Here is a 20717-nt window from a genome sequence, read left to right as displayed (position 1 = left end):
CAACCAGTTTTTCTGATTTATTACAATACTTAGTTTCTGTTTATTTGTCTGCAAATCTGTTGCCCACCTACTGCAATGTCATTATATTTGATGAAAATATTTAATTTGGTCAGAATTTGAGCTTTGGGTCCTAAAGTAAAATGACTGCTCATTCCTCTGACATTGCTAAGATTACGACTTTCTAAAATTAGTACTGTTATCTAGATAAAATTACTCACCCATCACCAGAGAAACACTTTATGGGGAGGTGTAACGTGAGCTAATTGTTGTTAAATCTGGATGCAAATTCAAAGGAAGGAAAGCAACACAAGGAAATGAAAAAATATTGTGAGGGAGAACACTACACACAAGGAATGCTGGATAATAATAAAAAAGTAATTGAAAGAGAAACATCTAAATCTAGGGACTAAATCACTGTTCCGTTATCAAGTAATGTTTGCATGTCTGTTAATGTTCTGTGAAAACAGACTCGACTTTCACTCTTTACATATATATATTAATTATTTTACATTTAAAACTCATTTCAAATTCAAAGCTATTATAGTAATAGACACATGTCTTGGGCCTGTCATGATGGGATGTTACGCCAGATCAGGTGAGAATAGTTCAGGCAGATAAACTACTGTTCACCTTTAACAGCAAAAAGCTTTTAGGATTAGTTTTTAGCACATATTGGCACGTGCACTGTACATTTCTGTGTGTATGTGTTAGGGTGCGGATGAGCCAGACATATGTAAACCAAACCTGCTGGGGGGCCCTCTGCTGGCAAAGCAGGCAACAAAACTGTCCTGTGGATTTTGGATCCCTGCAGTTTTGCATATAACATGTGGACTATGGACTGCTGTAAAACCATGAAGTCAGACTCGGTTAATTTTCAACCTGAAAGGCTTTGTGGACCTGTGAGTTTCTGATTGACATATGGTTAGGATTTCTGTTTGGTCCTGTCCTGGAAGGCTGACCTTAACCTAAACCTAACCTTAAACCAAGCCTTCAACTTAAAATGTACAGATTTATGTTATGGGGATTATGGCGTTTTATTCCCAAAAGGAAGGCAAGTCTCCACAATGTGATTGTGTAAACAGATTTATTTCCCCACAACATGAGTATTACATGTCCACACCATCTCACACATACACACACACACACACACACACACACAAAGCTCACTTACATTCTCTCTCTCATAACAAAAGTTAACAGGGTTCCTGTTAAATCCTAGCAGCTGTACTAGGATAATAAGTGTCATACAGTCTGTACTCTGGTTTCAGTTGAACATTATTTTTACAACCTCACCTGAGACAGCTCCATAGCAGTTAGTGCTTAACTGATGTTGCTAAATCGATCCTTTTCTCAGACTGGTGTCTAAGAAAATATGACATCTTTTATCTAGCTTATTTACTTAGAGGTACTGTTTATCACAGTTGTTTTGGGATTGCTGCTTTGTGATTTACTGGAATATTGTTTTTCCATGATCATCTTACCGCTATTACCAAATGCAGATATTTTACACTACAACACTAGGCAATAATTCAATCTAGGTTTTATATTCACATTTTATTATGCTATTAAAGGTTTGTCTAACATCAGAAATTTTTGAAAACATTGCAAAATAATTTATTCGCTTATGATCTGCAGTGAAACACACATGAAGCTAAAATAATGTAGGATAATGTATTTTTCAGCGTATGTGATCTTATGTGTAGCATTTTTTTCTCATCTTCTCAACAAACAAGTTCATACATGTTTTATTTAGTGCTGTTAGCCTGCTGTTGTGTGACAGTTCATTTCTGGAACTACTGAGCTCTATAAGGTGTTTCATATTTCAAACAAATTCACATTCTTCTGCAGTGAGTGTTGCTCTCTGCTCAGCTGGACCAACAGGTGTACACCAGTGTAAAGTTTAACTAGGATTCATTTACACTTTGGCCTCAAGCATGCCTGTAAAAACATAATACACTGAGAAAACGTGTGCGCACGTTTGTAAATGCTGTAAATGAGATTAGGGTCTGTGACAGTTTCAGCTGGAGGTCAGTGGGTGAGGTTATAATGTATACATATACAGTCAGACTTTAATCTTTTATCAGCTCTCATATGTTGCATTCACAACCTTTTTAAATATTATTACCTTGTCTGAAAAGCTGAAACATGTTTCAGAGATTCTCAAAATTCAACCATGTCATACGAGAACTGCCCCTCCCCTCACAGGCCACATGGACAGACACCGCTGTAGGTCAGGAAAGGGCATTTAATCTCTGGACAACCGTGTATGTGTTCGCCTCGAACATCTGATGATCTCACGGGCAGAGATGTGGTCGTATTGGGATTGGCCAGCTATCCAGATGACGTGGGAGATGCCCCATTCATCACTGTAGTGGAGGCCAACAGGAAGCAGTGGGGGGGGGGACATTAATCCTTAAAACAAGTTTATTTTGGTTTGATCTCTTGAGGGCACAAAACATTATCAGGGCTAAGCCTCAAGCCAGGCGATTGTGGTGTTTTCTGAAGAGAAATTAAAAGCTAAGACCACTTCACTCCACACCCCTTCTGTTTACTTTGATAATTTTACAGATTCTTGAGAAAGAAACATTGTGGTAACGTTAAATCAACCAAGAATACAGTTTTAAACTGTCAAACTCTTGCAACACCATAATAAACTATCATTAAAAGTCAGGGCCTTATTATCCTTTAGATGAAAATTTATGATATAGAGCTTTAAGATTAAAGAATAATGATGGTGAATTTAAAGGACTTGTCTGTGTAAGCAGGTTTGCCTCGGGGCAGTCAAAGCAAGTTGTCTCTCATTTAATTAGTCTGTGCTAAACCTCTTTGTGGCATGAAATCATCCACCCAAATCTTCTCTCTCACTCAGTACAGCTCAATTAGCCCACATGCCCTTGATCTCTGAAAACACACATGTCACCACTTCATTTGACACCATGTCTGGCTCATCCGCACCCTAACACATACACACAGAAATGTACAGTGCACGTGCCAATATGTGCTAAAAACTAATCCTAACAAAAGCTTTTTGCTGTTAAAGGTGAAAAGTTATATAGTTTATCTGCCTGAACTATTCTCATCTGATCTGGCATAAAATCCCATCAACAAAAACAGATCACACAGTGAATATTTAAAAATGCCAAAGAATTTCTTAATTAAGGCATGGGAAATATACAAATGATTGTTGTCAGCACCCTAAACTGAGGTTAATCCAAACCAGAGTGTAGGCTAATTATAACTAGACTACAGAGTTGTCTGTGTTTGAAAGCAGGGGATTTAGAGACTTTGGAGACACGTGCAGGGACAGCTATCTTACTTTGAGATGACCACTTCACAGTATGAAATCAGAGATAAAGAAGAGGTAGAGGAGGAGACAGCAGGAGACACACGGAGCTCAGCGTCTTGCCTAGTGAAGTGAGTTACATTACATTCAAGAGCTGCAGGACAATCAGAGAACAGGGGAAAGTTTTGTTGGCTTTGACTGCATCATTTATCAGTCTTACACTGGTATTGCAAAAGGCTAGAAGAAGAAGAAAGAAAACAGGTTAACAAAAGACTCCGGACAAAGAATCTAAACCTCCGTCTTGTATTATTGAGGCATCATGACACAGCAAGTCAGTGGCTCGCCGTTCCTCAAGCCCTTCTTCCTGAAGATGCCTGTGAGAGTGGTGAGCCCCCTGCAACAGAGACGACACACACTCCCCGCCAGCGAGTTCAGGAACCTAACGGCACAGGACGCCATCAGTGTGTTTGAGATTGAGAGAGAAGGTAAGTCAAGTTTCTGCTGAATATTTGTCAAAAATCTTCAACTTTTTTTTTTTTATAAACGTGTATAAAGGGAATTCATGTAGGCCTATGTGTTTTTCATTGTGTCACTGGAGACATTTCTTTCATTTGAAGTCTTTTTCTGATCTCCATCATCATTACTCCCATAACACAACTGGTTCTTTTCACCCCCCAGCATTTGTCTCTGTGTCTGGAGAGTGTCCACTTACCCTGAATGAAGTGCTTAACTTCCTTGGCCAGTGCCCGGAGCTGTCGCTGGGTTGGTTTGAGGAGGGACAGCTGGTAGCTTTCATCATTGGCTCCGGCTGGGACAAGGAGAGGCTTTCACAGGTATAAACTGTATAAAGAATACAATATCAGCAAACTTGCTTTTCCGTGTGAAATTTAGCTCATGGATACTTTGACATCATTAATGCTTTTATGCTATTTATCTCTTTATCTCCAGGAGGCAATGACTCAGCATGTCCCAGACACCCCCACTGTGCACATTCATGTGTTGTCAGTGCACCGTCACTGTCGCCAGCAAGGCAAGGGCTCCATCCTCTTGTGGCGCTACTTGCAGTACCTGCGCTGTGTGCCGGGCCTCCGTCGAGCTCTGCTGATTTGCGAGGACTTCCTCGTGCCTTTCTACCTCAAGGCCGGCTTCAAGGAGAAAGGGCCATCAGCCATCTCTGTATCCAACATGCAATTCCTAGAGATGGAGTACATGCTTGGTGGGCAGGCGTACACACGGCGGAACAGCGGCTGCTAGTCCATCAGCCTCTATCCCACCCTCCTTAAGATTAACAAAACACAGCCAGCAGATGGACAGATAGAGGCGCAGAGCCATTATGCACCAGTGGACTGGGTTCAGTATTGGTAGCAAGATCTTACCGGACCTTGTAATGTCAGCACCACACAGTATCCCACTGAACAAGGAGACAGGACTATGAGAGGACAGAGGGGACTAAGAGTGGATTCATGCAAGAGCAGTTGATCCTTTTTCCATCTTGGCTTTTTGAGATTAATTTTGTTTTCCCATTTAATTATTGTTATTTGTCAAATACTTCACAATTCACTGTTTGTAATGTAACCATGGCAATTCATTGAAAATTTTGTGATGTATATACCGTTCTATTTTGCTAAACCATATGAATCAAGAGGTGTGTTGAACTCATAGGGTCATGACTGTAAAAGTGAGTTACTTGATGATCATGCTGGGATCACTATAAATGCTTGGATTGTAAATTTGCAGCAGAAATCTTTGTTTTTGCATAATTTTAATAAACTATAAAACAATCTTCAAAAGGCATTTCCTGGTAATTGAAAGAAAGTCACGGACCATTGTAATTTGTATATTTCTTTTTTTTTTTTTTACTGTTTTCAGTTACATGTGAGTAGACAGGTAGCTAAAACACTACCGTGTTCAAAACAATCATCACTTCTTGAGAAGCAATAAACAAATAAAAGAAAACATTTGAGTGCTCAGCATAATGTAACAAAAATATGGCAGTAGTTGGTACATTTGTCAACAAGGCACCAAAGGTATCACGATTTCATTTTTGTCCCTGCTTCTGTATGAGATTGCCTGAATAATTATAAAACCTGTTTATTTCTGGAGTGTGAATGTAAAAAAAAAAAAAATCCCTTCTCTCTGTACCAGTGCCAGCTTCTCTAATTTCTGCCTCACATGTAAAGGGCAACTGGGAGCTTTAATGAGGTTCAGAAGTGCCATACCTTTGTTTCACTGGACAGTGACGAAGTGACAATGACTGTGGGTAAACAGGTGAACAGGGAGGTGATTAAAGGAAGTCCTTAAGATGCGTGGCATAGGTATTCATACAGAGTAAAAAAAAAACAAGTACATTGTCACTGTTCACAGGGGAGGGAACAGTCATACAGGAGCAGAGTGGAGACACAGACTGGCTTTTGACCTGATGCCCTCCTGTTGCGCTCATTGTGTCCACACTTCAGTGTAGGTGAGCATTGAGGTCGTACTTCTCGCAGAACTTGTCCGTGAAGGGGATACAGGTGAGCAACTCGCACCATTCACACTTGATTGGGTAGACGTAGAAGAGCACCACGAGGCCTGAGAAGAGCCCAACAAACACCAGCAGGAATACAATAATCTGACAGCGTTTGCGGTACAGGTCCATCCGGCCAAAGCTGATGTAGGGTAAGAAGGCGAAGGACAGGAAGAAGCCAGAGATGAAGCCACATATGTGGGCAAAATTGTCGATCCAGGGCAACAGCCCAAAGGCAAAGAGGAAGAGCACTACACACAGAAGCTTGGTGAAAGCCCTCCAGGGCTGGGCAAGGATCTGCCAGCTCTGAAACAACTCCACGAACAGGCAGGCCAGGATCCCAAACTGAGAGCCGGCAGGCCCCACCTGAGACAGACAGCAGAGAGAGGAATATAAGACTGCAAACAAAGATCAGCAGTGTTCCAATTACATGTATTTAAAGTACAAATTTAATCACTTCTGAGTATTTTGTAGTTTATATTTTGCTGAGCAGAAAAAAATAAGGGGTAGTTTGTAACTACTACGTACTACTAGTAAGAAGTATTTGAAATACATTATTTTATATGTCATTTTATTCTCTAATACGACACATTTTAACCCCAGGTTTAAGGTTTAGGGGGAAAAACTGTACAACAATTAGCCTGATCACAGTCTTTAGCTAAATGCAAGTGAATCATGTGGTCTGTCCTGTCAAGTCCTGCAATGCGCTCATTGTAAACTACCATATTTCATTTGTGTTCCTCGTGGCCAGTAGCTTGAGGAAAGAAGCTGCTTCGGGTTTTGGTGCACATGTCTCTTTAGATAAAGGTATGTAATCAAATGCATGTAGTTGCCCTTGATTCAGCCCTCCATGGATAACTATGACCTGGAAAACTGAGAATCTTCACAGACATGCTAAGCCAAGCTTACTGAATGACACCAAAATACAAATAGAAATCTGCAAACACGTGTCCTCTAGAACGTGTACTCCTAACTCCAAGATGTCCTGATTGGCCACTTAAAATGTATGAAGGTCAGGCCCATAGTGAGGCTACTTAAGCTCTTAAATGTGATAATATCCATTTGTATAGAATGTGTTTTAATATTTTTAAATGACAAATCACTTTTCTCATATCAGTATTTTGAATATTATTTTGATATTTCGCCATGCACTGATACTTGTGAGTGTTGGACAGGTGATCACCTCTGCTCTGTAAGGCAGGAAGATGGCTGAAGCTAAGTTGCCAGTGATGCCACTGAGGATGTAAATGATTGAGATGCGCAGCCAGCCCGCCAGCTTCTCCAGGTCCCTCAGGATGGTCATCTGGAAAGCCACCGACACCAGGCAGTGAAGGATCCTGGGAGGACAGAAATAGACAAAGCGTGCGTAATGTGATGAACGCGTGTGTGGGTAAAAAGCAGCACGTGTAGGGAAGATAATTCCTTTGTGGAGAAGAGGCAAATCCCTCAGCAGCCAGATGACTTTGCCCATCAACAAAATCAGTCTCTATCTCATAGAAGCTTAATGAGTTTGTCTAGCCAGGGCACTTTGTTTAATTACCGAGGAGTCTGATAACACTGCTCCTCGTAACAGTAAGGTCAGCTCTTTGTGCTGACTGATTTCTTACATCAAAGGAAGATATATAGAAGTACTAACTGATAGCAAGTGATGTACGTTAAGCCACCCTGTGTACAATTTTTTTGACTACCTATAAACTTTTCTATTATTTTTATCATCCTGATGCACTCTCATTTCTTACACATACAGTTAGCAACTAATCCCCTGAGCTTTAGCCACTGTATGTTCTTTTGTTCGGTGGCTGTTTATGTTGGTCTTCTGTTTTATATCTGTCTTTTACACATTAGCTGAATGTCTCTTTATCTTTCTGTGCATTTGTTTTGTTGCAATATGACTATGAGTACACCAAGAGCTACTGATAACCACAGTCAATATTCTTGTATGTGAAAACATATTTGGCCAAAAAACCTGACTCTGATTCTGATCTTTTAATCATACTGTTCCTCACCGCTGGGTGCAAACACAGTCCTTGAAAACACGGATGCTAAATTGTGCTCCTGGTTAGCAAGATATGCTTTTATTTGTACTGGAGGTAAATACTTTTAATTATTTTCTTTTTCATCCGGCTAATGTTTGAAGCTGCCTTTATAAAATATCAACACAAAACAAAATCATTCCAAAAAACTCTATCATATATCTCTCAATAGTACAATCGAACACACCCCTTCTCCTTTGTCTGTTTATTTTGCCAGGCAAATATTACAACATGCAAAACGTATTTCCATGGAACTGACAGCTACTGACTCACCCGGCATGCAGGAAAAGTGAGAGCCAGAGTCTGTAAAACTGATCTGGGATCTCAGGGTTGAGGAAAGGCAACAGTCCACATACATCATCCATGCAGTGTACCTGGAGAAGGACACAGGAAAAGAAAACTATGACACATACTATTAATGTGACAATTAAAGATCACAGTGACATGCAAATGAAAACAGATTCTACACATTTCCTACACGGAAATGTTAGGTGAGCTTTCACTTTATCTGTTTTGGTATTCAGGATGTACACAAAATAGTACACCAGATTACAAACAGATACAGAAAAGGCAAATTTAGTTTTGCATTAAACAGCTTCCCTGCTTTTTTCCCACGAGATAATAAAATATCTCATTTGCATATAACAGGGAGGAAGTTGCTTACTTGAGAGCAGAGAGTAGCCTCCTCATGAAAGTAGCCCTTCATGAAGTCACAATATTCCCGGGATGTGATCTCACACCTTAAAGAAAACAAGTTACAACAACAAATTACTAAATTAGTAAACTAGTCATCCATCATGTGTTTAACTAGTCCAGGATAAATGTTTGTCATAGGTTCATTAGCTCTTCTCACCTCCCTTTGGTTCCAATGCAACAGGGTCGGCCTGTGATGGTACAGTCTATATGAGGCAGGTTGGTGTGGTTCCCTGTGTTGTACCTGGTACAAATCTAATAGCCAAAGCAGTTTCTTTTAGATTTTTTAGTTTTTGTAGCAGCGATGTAAAGCTTTATATCTTCATCAGAACACAGAGCCAAAATGTGAAATCCTTCCCTGATTCGTTAAAGTGAAAATAATTTTGAGTGAGGAGATTTGTGTTGAATTTGTGCTGTTTCATATCTATTCCAGAGTTCCATTCAGAACAAAATTGTGCAGTATTGACTCTGGGGAGAGAACTTATTTATACAACTCCCCCCAAAACTGGCATGTTTAGACTGTACGTGTGTTTTATTGAGATATGATAAAAAAGCAATAGCATATAATTGAGTGAAAAGACCAGCCTTTCTTTGTTGTTAAACAGTCCTACCACTGGATTAAACTGAGAAAGAAGACTGAAATGTGCTGCTGATAACACTTCCCATTATTGTGCGTGCAACACATTTGCATTTTTTCCAGGACAGACAGACCCTGCCAGCACCAATGGTTATGTAAGTTTTTCTAACCTTTACTGCATTTACTTAAACAAACCAAAGCTATTTTTTAAATACTGGAACAAAGATATTTAATTTCATCAAGGTCAGATAATACATGAGTGATCACCAGTGATATAACTTTTCAGACTACCTGATCTTCGAATCCTCTCTTAATGTCTAAATAACAGACACAGGGTTTTACTGTACTCACTGGCCACTTGGTGATGTCATCAGGCCATTCATGAGGTGATACTGAGGCAGGCTCTAGACATATCCTGTAAGAGACAAACATGCATGTGCATACATGCACACATCACACACAACCAGTATCAGTTAAGTTATACTATGTACTTCTAGTGAATCTTACCTTGGATCCTGATGGCACACAGAGCCATACTGTCTTTCTTTACCATTTAACTGGGGAGTGCTGGAATGCCTTGGCCACTTTACCCACACAGCTAGAGTACTCTAGAAATAAAACCACAAACAGACGGGGTTAAAATTACCCACAGCTTCTATCTATAGTTGAATTATAAAGGTCAAAGAATACATATATGAATTGGTTTTGGTTACAGACCGAGCATTCCTCTTCTGAGGTTTGGAGACAGCCAGAGCGATCGTTGCGCACACAGCAGGCAGAGTTGCGTTCGATAGCTCTCTTTTCCCTGATAAGATCATGCACCTGTTTGTCCTGCCGCATGCATGGAGAGTATTTGGCCCCCAAGTGGATCAGAGATTCCTAACAATGGATAGATACAGGAAGAAAATCGAAAATTAAGTTTTATTTATGACATTTAACCAGAGATTATTGCCTCTATTTTTTTTTTATATTTTTGAAACACTATCAAGAGAAGAGTGCTTACCGAACCTGGCCCGATCCAAAAGTTCTCCTGTTGTACAAACTTGACATTTTCATACACACCTTTGTTTCTTAAAACCTAAATCAGAAACAATCCAAACAAAAAGAGTACAATCAATATGAAAGGAGTCAAAATGAGACTCAAATACTGTTGAGGTGTGTTAACAAAGATGCTTATCACAACTGAGCACTCACAGAATCAACCGTCTCATGCTGGGAAAAGCCCACTGGTGCAATACCATAGATGCATACAGCCAGTATAGTGATGAGTAAATGGACAACGGTGATCCAGTATGTAAAAAAAGGCCTAGGGGAGACAGAGAGTATGCTTTTTTTTACAATAAATAACAGCAGCACTCATCATTTGGTGTCATCCACCAAGGGAAGCAGAGATAAAGTGCTTAGTTAGATATGTGGGGAAGTGCAGTACCTATGGTCATCCATGTCCTCTATCTGCCTCTTAACGTAGCTGTCAATGCGCTTGCGGTAGGTGCGGTTTGTCAGCTTCCCTACCATGCCCAATCCATAAGGCCTCTTCTCTCGGGCAAAAAGCTTCTTGACAGGTACAACGATGCGCTGCCCACGCCGCTGTCCGGTAACACTCACCACCTCCTGCCGCAAGGGCACCTTTGGTGGCCCTGGAGTTCCTTCTTTGGCTTTGCGCCACCCTCGCTCCAGAGGTCTGGAAGAGTGTGAGGAGAGTCAGAGTGTGTCAGCTTTACGTTTCTTCATCATGTCATCCATTATCTGGAATTTTTTTAATACGATTTGAACACTTGACTACTTTTAAGGGTTCAGGGATGTCATCTGGCTCTATCACCAACCAGATCAATAATATTCTTGTTTTTCTCAGATCAGTTACCGATAGGGCTGAGAAAACTATATATATATACACACACATATATATATTTGTTTAAGAAGACGTATTAAAGTAAAAAATGAAAATGGTGCCCAGTTTTGACCCAAACTGGGTCTTCCTCAGGTTGTGGTTGGAAAGAGGGGTCCACATGTTCAAATTTCACAGTGGTTACTGGTTTCCAGTAACATGGATTGGTGTAAACTATTATTTAAAAATGTTTGTATCAGCACAGCCTGAATGATTAACACTGTGGCCACAGTACAGTAACTAACAGCATGAGGTGACTTTTCTCCAGCTCTGTCTTATCGAGGGCACTGCCTGTCAGCTCCGTCTCATCCTTCTTGCTGCTGGGCTCTTCATCTTTCATGGCTGCCTCAGACGGTGACTCAAACACTTCATCTGCATACGTGGACATCTCCTCCTGCATCATTATATCCTAGAAAGAACAAAGTAGAAACAAAAGTGAGTAGAGTGTGCAGAATATCTTTATTAATTTTTTAAAATGAGAATAATTATTGAATTATAAATAAACCTGGTTATAAAGTAACAACAGCATAAAAATGTTGTTGTTTTTCCTGTCTTACTCTGGCAAAAAAAGATGTGTCCAGTTCATCTGGAAAGTCGACCATGTCGTCTTCCATGAAGCTGGCGGGGGTGAAGCTGCGTCTTTGGGCCCGTTTTAGAGTGCCCTCTCGTAATGAGCGTCCCTGAGAAACACACACACACACACACACACACACACACACACACACACACACACACACACACACACACACACACACACACACACTTAGGTTGCTCTCAAATACGAGTTGGTTAATCTCAAGGGGTTTATCCTATTTAATAAACTTGTATCAATTAATATTTTCACTCACCTTGACCAGTGCTGCTGCGGCTCTGAAACTCATCTTTGCCACAGATTCCCTCTTACGTCGGCGAGGCGGTCGGTTGAGACCTGAACGGGAGCTGGTGAAGGAACAAAGCGAGGTGGCTCCAGGGGTGATGGGGGTCTGAGGCACGCTGTAGCCATCAACCTCCTCCACCATACGGAAGGCTCGTCCTCGCGCCAATGGATCCACAATCTGAATCAAGAGACAGTCATATTTTAGCTCAAACACATCCTGTAAATAAGATTAATTTAACATGAACAGAGACTTTTTGGTCATAATGTATCTAATGTCTAAGGTGATTAATTCAAGAACGTTGTTAAAGAATGTTTTTAAAAAGCCTCCAATTTGTTTATTTTTTCAGGTTTAAGTACAGGACTGACTACCATCTGCATAACATAGTGGATAGAAATGAGAAGCTTTAGCAAAGAAACCCATATATTTGTTTACCTTTTGCATGCCATGCTGTGAGGTGGGGACATAAAGAGGAGGTGGGGTCTCAGTGCTAGTTAAGGAGATGTTGTCCTGGCTGGGCAGATCCATCTCTCGGATCACCTGTGGTTTCAGCTTTCCGTAGCGCAGGCTGCAGTGGCGCAGGCTTTTCCTCTGCCATTTCTGGGTGGCATCGCCGTCCTTACTGACCCCAAACCAGTCCGCTGTTCCCCTAACACCACAAACACTGACCTTTCAGCTTTGGTTCACAAAACTCACACACATGCTTCTTTTCTCACAAAAAGATGAACCGCAATCTGGCATGATGAAACTTGCAAAAGAGATTTACAGGCACCCTCTTAAGAGTAGTGGATGTGAAAAACTGCCATCAATTGTGAAAGTAATAGGGCCAGAAGAGGGAACAAGCCTGGGCATGTTTATGTCCAGACACCAGGAAATACAGTCAGCCAGGTACACACACACACACACACTCACACACACTGAACGCATGGTGGAAAGTCACAAACTCTCCCAAAGTCTAAATGTTCAAAAAAAGAGAGAGCAAGAGAGGGATTACTGAGTTCTGATGCTGCAAATAAATCCAACTTATTCAGATTTTCCTAATCTTAATTGACACAACGCAGAGAGCTAATCCAATTAACAGAGAATGGGGATTTTTCTGAGGTTTTTAATTGGGCCCACTCTACCAAACCTTGAAGGAAATACATGCAATCATGTTGTTGAAGTTGAAGCCTAATAAGTACCAGAGCAAACAATGTTACTGCAGCCCGAGGGCAGGAAGTGGAAGTGGAAACATTCTTCAAAGGAAAGCTCAGGAAAACTAGCTGTTTCTACACTAATTACCAGCTGCAGACTAAATGTTCAGTGAAGTTCACTTAAAATCTTTGTCTAAGCTCGCTCTTTCCTTCAGTGAATACGTTTTTCTGGTTGCCTTGATCTCTGCTCTAAAAATATGTGTCAGTGAAATGATTGTCCAGATAATATTCAAGTATATGTGTGCCTTTCTTTGCAGCAGTGGACATGCCCTCACTAACGTTGGTTTCTATGAGTATTAGGGCTGAATGACTGATTATTATCACAGATATTGCGATAGGCAATTTTTGTATTTCATTTTCACAAAAAAAACTCTGTACAAGCACCACAATGTGCTGGGTGGTGATGGAGCAGTGGATAAAACACATGCCTTTGGTGTAGAGACCCGGGTTCAATTCCCCACTATGAAACATCTGCAAATGTGTCCCTGACCAAGACACTTAACCCGTAGTTGCTCCAGAGGCGTGCAACCTCTGATGACATACTTAGCAAATGTAAGTTGCTTTGGATAAAAGCGTCACAATGCTTCATTTATTATGAGATACATTTAACCTTTATCAAAAAATTGCTACTCCCGTGATATGGATATTGCACTTGGCTGTACTGCAGTTTCAATAAGATGTCATATATCACATATTTCATGAGTATGGTTGAACATAGCCATGCCCTAGACTAATCAGCATCCACTGAAGTACCACCCAGGAGCAACAAGTTCTTGTGATGAATGCTGTTTGACAGATGTGTAGGGAAATGTGTGGCCTCTCTTACTGCCCAGCTGGATCATTACTATAGCTCTGAATGAAGAGGAATTTGTAACAGGAAAATTAGAGCTTTTGGTTTCAGGTCCTCCTATGACTCATTTAAAAAGAAATCTGTGTGGCAGTGACATGACTCACAGCTGCAACAGCTGGTGATTGAGTGAGAAAGAACAATTCTTGACAATCTTGTGACAAGTTTCTCCTACGTAACTAACGTAGTCTGTCAAAATGAATAAAAATAAACATTTTAAAGAAACACTGGCACAAAATCGTGTTAGAATTAACAATGTAAGCTAGACATACATACAGTATACTCACATATTGTAGTCAGTAGTATACACATCTGACCCTAACACTTCTGCGGTCATAATGCACAAAATGCAACCCTGCCGTACCTGAGCAGGGTTCTGGAGAGCGAGTGGTGTTTCCTGGTGCTACGGCGAGCAGCCCGCTGCCCCTTAATGGGCACCGTGTTAATCCGCTCAAAGTGCACCCTCCTGCTGCTGTGACCAGGCAGAGCAAGACCAGAAGGTGGCGAGAAGGAACAGAAGGAAAGGGAAAATACAACAGACAGTGAGAAGGAAAAGTGCAGCTGGACAGTGCTGTAGCCATCATGCAGAGAAAGCAAAGCAGGCTAAGATTTGTTTTTTTTATTGAGATTTACCACATTGGGAAAGTTATTACCAGGCAAATTACATCAAGATTGTTAATCAGAAACAGCCATGCAATTTTGGAAAAAGGTAAGGAAAGCAGAAACACTGTAGTTTTTTTTTTACATGCCATGGGACATAGGCTGCCAACATTCTCCAATTAATTCATGAATCTTATATAAGCATGAGCTGCTTATATTACATAGCATTTCATTCCATCTGCAAACTCGAGGAACATACTGTGGCCAATCAGATGTAAAAACACAACAATATTTGCATGCTTCTCTGCAAAAAGCATTTTGAAGTTCTTCATATTACAATCTTGAAGCATGGTACAGCTCACATACTGTATATTGAGATGTCAATATATCAAGTGTATTGATAACTGCCTTTACCTCTTTATGGTCTGAGTAATGGATGATTGGCGTTGCAAGACAGGCCGCCGGGTGTCAAAGAGGTCGCGGGGTGGGGACTGGAGGTGAGAGGTCTCCACTGGCATGCTGATACTGCGCAGGAACCCCTGCCTCTTCACCGGCTACACAGCAAAGGAAGCATAGGACAAGTTTGTATACGGTCCACAACAAAGGTGACAAAAAACAAGAAGGGAATTCAACGAGAAAGAACACCTGAACAAAAGTGGGAGGCTCATCTAGTGACATCTGAGCCGTGGGAATGTCCAGTCTGAGCCAGGGAGGTTTCTTCCTCTGCAGGCTGCTGGTGCTCTCCCGCCGTGGTTCAGCCATGTTCTCTGTCCCACCCCAGGCCTGCCAGCTACACAGACAGAGAAGGAAGAAGAAGATGTTATTGTAATGAGTGTCAATGAATCACATTTTAAGGGTATGTTTGCAGCTATAAACATAATGGTCACAATGGTTTTGTGCTGCAAAATTGTTTCAGAAGAGGGTGCTAAGGCCCCTTATTTGAGTCAAGCATGGGCGTTAGATAGTAAAGAGGAAACTGAGAAATGAGAAACTGAAGAGTCTGCTGCGGTTTACCCCTTCCCCCTATAAATGTTCACAGAGCCATTTAAAAAAAATGTAAAAATACCCGAGAGTGATGAAGTTTGCAGTCTCAAAAATAATCCCTTAATTACAGTTAAAATCAAACGTAATCCCTATTTGTGGTTAAAGTTGCTCTGTTTCCAGCAGACATCTATCAAAGCCTAATGACTGTGTATGCATTCCCATGACGGGTAACACAGTAGCACAGTAAACCTCACCATCACACAGCCTGCCTGAAGCTGCAGCCTTGTTATCAACAGTCCCTCATTTTATTGTCCCACCATCTAACCTCACTTCTCTGGGTTAATTTCCTTTATTTCCATTATTCCCCAGGAAAAGCGAACTTGCCCTTTTACCCCTTAACAGTACACAGCAACCATATTCACTTCAGATGATCAAGCAGCATTCCACAGACATGTGTGTATGCATATGCATACATTCATCAAGGATTAAAGCAATCTTTCACTCTGCAGACATAAGGAATGTACAAAATAATGGCTGCCTCTCTGCAAAGCACTAATGTGTAAACTTGTGAAAGAGGGTGTCTCCTCATCTGTGGAGCTGTTACAAAACCAAATGAATGTGAAAAACATCCCTGTCCTGTCCTTAAGTTATTTCAGTGTCAGGGTCTCATTTTGTTAAAATGCCTCACAAGATGGCATCGTCACACCCTCAGTGTTGCTGTCACATCAGGGGCTTTGAGCTTTGAACAGTCACAACAGGTCACGTTCCTCACTTCTCCTGTTACAGATCCAGCTCCTTGAAGAAAAAAACCCAGCTTCTGACCACATCTGCTTCGCGTTGCCATTTTACCGCACCACAGGCTTCTGTTTTAGTCCAAGTGATGATGGGAAGTGTTGTCAGTGGATCTCAGCAGAGAAGGAAGGAAAACCTCATACTGAGGGCAGCAGGGGTCATCGCCAATGTGTTAATATTTCAAAAGTCTTGCTCTCGCTGTCTGATATTTCTCAATTAACCAGTTCACAAAAGGACGCTGGTATAGTTACCATATCATATGCTGACATTTCTGACACAGCAGAGTTATTGAGAGTGCGGAAAAAATAAATGGGATGTCTATAAAACAACAGTTGTTATAGTGGGGTTTAATCTTTCATTCACTGTCATTCTGGAAGGTTCTGGCCTTGTGCACGTACTAGGCTTTTATACTGAATGTTGTTTGACCTCCAGTGACACTGTCTGGACTGTGATACGAGATTAGCAAAACAGACTGGACCAAAGCTGACTTGTGCAGAGTCAGAGACCGCGAGTGTGGGAAACAGAGAGAGATGGGTGCACGAGGACCTGTAAACAGAGTGAAAAGGGAAACACTTTTGCTTCACTCTACTTTAACCCATTCAACTAGCATCAACATGCCTTCACTGACTTTGTATTACTAAAGAAAGACTGCAAAATATTCAGCCTGTAAATGCAGTGAGAACAATCATCACAGACTCCGTCTCTCTCATGGACTGGCTACATTAGGGACAGGGACAACATTAGGGAAATGCAAATCTGACACCAGTATCTCTGCTTGTGCGCAACAGCCCTCTCCATTGCTCAAGGCTACAACACCCAACATTTAATTACTTTCGCCATTAGTTCAAACAGCAGGGCTCCTGATATAGAGCAGATCAGTGAAGGGAGGGGGCACCAGCTTCAGGGTTGCAGATTGGAACAGACTAGGCCTGAACTGAAAGCAGACAGCGAGGGAACCTAATTTTCCTCCATGCTAAATATTGTTTGATTGCTTAAGTTTTGGTTCCTCCTGCTTTAACTCAGTTTTAGCTGAATGCTGTGTTGAGGGACAGGTGGAAGCAAACTAAACAACTCCAATTGTTCCTGCGATGTCCTCCTGTTTCAGGCTTTTTCCCCTACTGTCTTCCACTCTTCTCTTCTTTACATGCATGTGGTCTCTGTGTGAGTGATTTACAGGCAATTACAATTCACTAATGCCAGCTGTTTACTTGGTAGCCAGATTAAACCCCCACAGACAGACTTAAAACAGAAACAATGTAAATGAAGCAAGAGGGTGGCTGAAGTATCTGACAGCTTTAAATGAGACCAGAGCCATTACTAAACATCTTTATCTCACACAGCAGCTAAAGCTGTTTCTGATCATGCCAAATACACTTGAATACACAGACATGTGAAAGTATTCTTGCAGAAGATACCAGCAAAATGTGATGCATTAATGCAGAAAGGCAGCTATTGTTATGGTTTTCCATTAGCCTGCTGATCAGTGGGTTGTAAGAGTATTTGGTCACAGCCCAAGGTAAACCTCCAACTTTCGACAGACCGCCAAGCCTGTCTCCCTCTTTCTCTCTCATCCTCCTCCAAAGTCAACATGGCGGCTAAACTCGCATGGGCCTGCGACTCGTGTCTCAGGAGGAGTTTGGCCGGAACAGTGGGCATAGTCACCGATCAGACGCAAGCAAGGCCACAACAGCCGCCGACTTACCGTATTTCTCACTGTGAGAAAGCGCTCAAAATGTCAGTCGTCACTCCATCAAGTGATAATTAGAAATCACTGCACACGGAAGGTAGGTCTCAAGGCTGGTGACTGTCTGAGAAAGACTGATCTTCATAAGGCAGGAAGTCCTTCAGAAGGAAAGATATCCTTGGGGGAAGGATGGTTGATTGAATTCTGTGTTTGGCAATTATCCAGGCTAGAGGATTAGCCCTCCCTTGACAGTGCACGTTATCTGTTCATGGTCAAGTTCGACAGTAAAAGAAAGTCAGTTGTAAAGCAATGACTCAGTGAGACAAGACTATACTATTGGAGTAATTCATCCTGACCAACCGCTTAGCTAATGTACCACAATATCTTATCTTAGTCTCAAGGCGATTGTGTGTTTTTGTGGTTGAGATGTCACATAGAAACAATTCAAAGCGTGTAATAGTTTCTCACAGTGTTTACATTCCCAGAGCTGATGTGAGGCTCGCATTCTTGAGACCACCATGATTTAATCTAGTTTCTCAAAAAGATTTGTTTTGCTTTCAAGATTCACATCTAAAGAGAGAAAACACCCACACCCATAACTTTTCACTGTGCCTTGCAAGACTGGCTTCCTGCTGTCGTTTGGTCCTTGTGGAAATCTAACACTTCCTACTCAATCATGAGAGCCATGACAACCCTGCATGGATTCTTTTTAATTCTAGGGCTGACATTGCCTCTCCAGCCTACTTCTTCTCTCCATTAGGCAGGAGAAGACAGACAGGTGGACAAAACACAGAGGACAAGCTGACGTCTCAACAGGTGCAGAGACATCCAGCATCTCCATAATGAGTGGAGTTGACAGGCAAAACCGGCACTCTCTTTCTCTGTCTGGTGAGCTGCAATCTATTGTAATACGTTCTGAATACAAATTTTCTATGGCATCGTTTAAAATAATCACTTGGTGATGACTTCCAGTCATGCAGAGAATGACACTGGCTTAAGCTGTCACAGGTGACGCTTAAAGTCAAACAGAAGACTGGCTCCTTGATGGAGCTCTAAGAGCCACTTTGAACACTTAAACTGGAGTATGAAAGTGTCATTTTGTGCTTGTTCATTGAGCATGACATAACCAATTTCCTAAAACTGCTCTTAAGCTTCAAATATGTGCAGAGGCTTGCAAGAGAGCATTGCCCTCCTGTTTCACATTCATCATAAATAAAACAGTAATCTGTCCGTGGCCTCTTCTACATCTTTTAGATGCCTTGTTTAATCTTCAGTCCCTCTTCACTACTGTACATGAAGAGGAACGATGGACACAGAACTGAATACTTTTTCTGTGTTCATGTGCTTTAGAAAAAATAATTTATGAATTAAACATTTCTGAGATACTCTTATGAAATGATTGTACATTCTTGAAATCTTCTCTAGCCAGGGCCTTTTCTAATCTCAGTGCATGCCAGACCCACATTCCACAAGATCTGTGGCTGAAAGTGAACCAAGCTGAAATGGCAGAGAAGGAAACCATATGAAGTCTAACCATTATGGACAGGAGCTGGTTGGTTTCCGGGTACTCTGTGTACTCTATGCACCACTCTACAGGAGACAGGCTAGCTGCAGTTGAGAGCAGTTGAGGCTGACAGAGCCTCAGATGGCTGGCCAGGTAGGGCCTTGCTCAAAAGTATCTCACCCCGCTTGCTCCCAGCAGGGATTATAGAGTCAGGGTGGACAGTAGGCAGGAGAAATTGCCACCTAGCATGCATGGGAAGGCACCATGATGGATGACCTCATTAATCTGGGTAGTGAAGTCAAGATACCTCATTCTTTAGGATGTGTTCCTCATTTCTCTCTTTTATCCTCTTTTTCTTTCTGCGTGTTGTTTCTGCTTCTTTGTCTACTACAGGACAACTTTAGGCCACATAGACTCAAATTATTATTGTAGTGTTACCTAAACATATTTCCATGAATTAGAAAATCTTTTCAGTATCAAGTAATGTTGCTACAATTATGTGTAGGTTCCTGATAGATTAACAGATTCTTACTGAAAAACTAATGGCACAAACAGGTTATGTTTGGTTTTCCCCATACTCTAACAGTTAGTCATTCACTATAAATGCACCTACTATGCATTGTTTCTTATGTTTCACTCCATGCTGGAGGCAATGCTTGACACTGGAAACAATGGAGGGAAACTAGGCTATTCAGGCAGTCACTCTCCCTAAGTTATTCTCTCACTAATATAACAGAAAACATTCTTGGGAAAGGCTCTTCTCAATATAAGAAGCCATACAAAGCATAGCAGACGTTTTCTCAAATGAAATGCCATCTTTATCAGACACATTTACTGTAATACTGTCATTGTGAAATTAACCTCAATAGTAGCATGTAGCATGCACTTCCCTTAAATGGGATGTCGTAATGATGAGCAGGAACTCATGACCACACAGTAATTCTAGCAATTGGGTGGAGGCATTGGAAAACAATATGAAGAAGCAACAGATCTGGCAATTTACCCAGACAGACTATCTAAACATAAATCATTTGTACTTAAAAAATATACACTGCAGGCGTGTGTCTCATGTAGTTTCTACAGGCATCTGAGGCCCATCTGCACATTAATTGCAGAACAATGCATTTGATCTTTTTATAGTACATCATGTTTCCGACTGGGATGAATTAAGAAGCTGACAAAACTACAAAGCTCCTGATATTTAATTTTGGTAAGGAGAAAAGCAACAGAGCACAGAAACAAGCACTAAAATAAATATGTA

At 41.3% G+C, this 20717-nt stretch overlaps 2 protein-coding genes across 2 annotated transcripts; one reads left to right on the top strand and one right to left on the bottom strand.

Moving 5' to 3' along the window:
• Positions 1-3401: 3401 nt before the first annotated feature.
• On the top strand, positions 3402-5068 carry aanat2 (arylalkylamine N-acetyltransferase 2). The gene is made up of 3 exons (XM_038703309.1): positions 3402-3768; positions 3962-4116; positions 4232-5068. The coding sequence occupies exons 1-3, from the start codon at positions 3603-3605 to the stop codon at positions 4535-4537; spliced, it is 627 nt and encodes a 208-aa protein (XP_038559237.1). The 5' UTR covers positions 3402-3602; the 3' UTR covers positions 4538-5068.
• Positions 5069-5115: 47 nt separating this feature from the next.
• On the bottom strand, positions 5116-17989 carry rhbdf1a (rhomboid 5 homolog 1a (Drosophila)). The gene is made up of 18 exons (XM_038703295.1): positions 17971-17989; positions 15138-15282; positions 14907-15046; positions 12288-12501; positions 11826-12032; positions 11535-11657; positions 11223-11386; positions 10522-10773; positions 10287-10398; positions 10096-10170; positions 9810-9971; positions 9600-9700; positions 9444-9507; positions 8676-8770; positions 8487-8562; positions 8096-8196; positions 6973-7126; positions 5116-6155 (listed from the first exon to the last, which is right to left on the bottom strand). The coding sequence occupies exons 2-18, from the start codon at positions 15252-15254 to the stop codon at positions 5736-5738; spliced, it is 2577 nt and encodes an 858-aa protein (XP_038559223.1). The 5' UTR covers positions 15255-15282; positions 17971-17989; the 3' UTR covers positions 5116-5735.
• Positions 17990-20717: the final 2728 nt, after the last annotated feature.

Source organism: Micropterus salmoides, unplaced genomic scaffold (genome assembly GCF_014851395.1).
Source record: "Micropterus salmoides isolate LMB-PRFRI ecotype aquatic unplaced genomic scaffold, ASM1485139v1 Ms_hic_scaffold_10, whole genome shotgun sequence".
In the NCBI taxonomy this organism is placed as follows: domain Eukaryota; kingdom Metazoa; phylum Chordata; class Actinopteri; order Centrarchiformes; family Centrarchidae; genus Micropterus; species Micropterus salmoides.
This window is presented reverse-complemented; position numbering and strand designations above follow the sequence as displayed.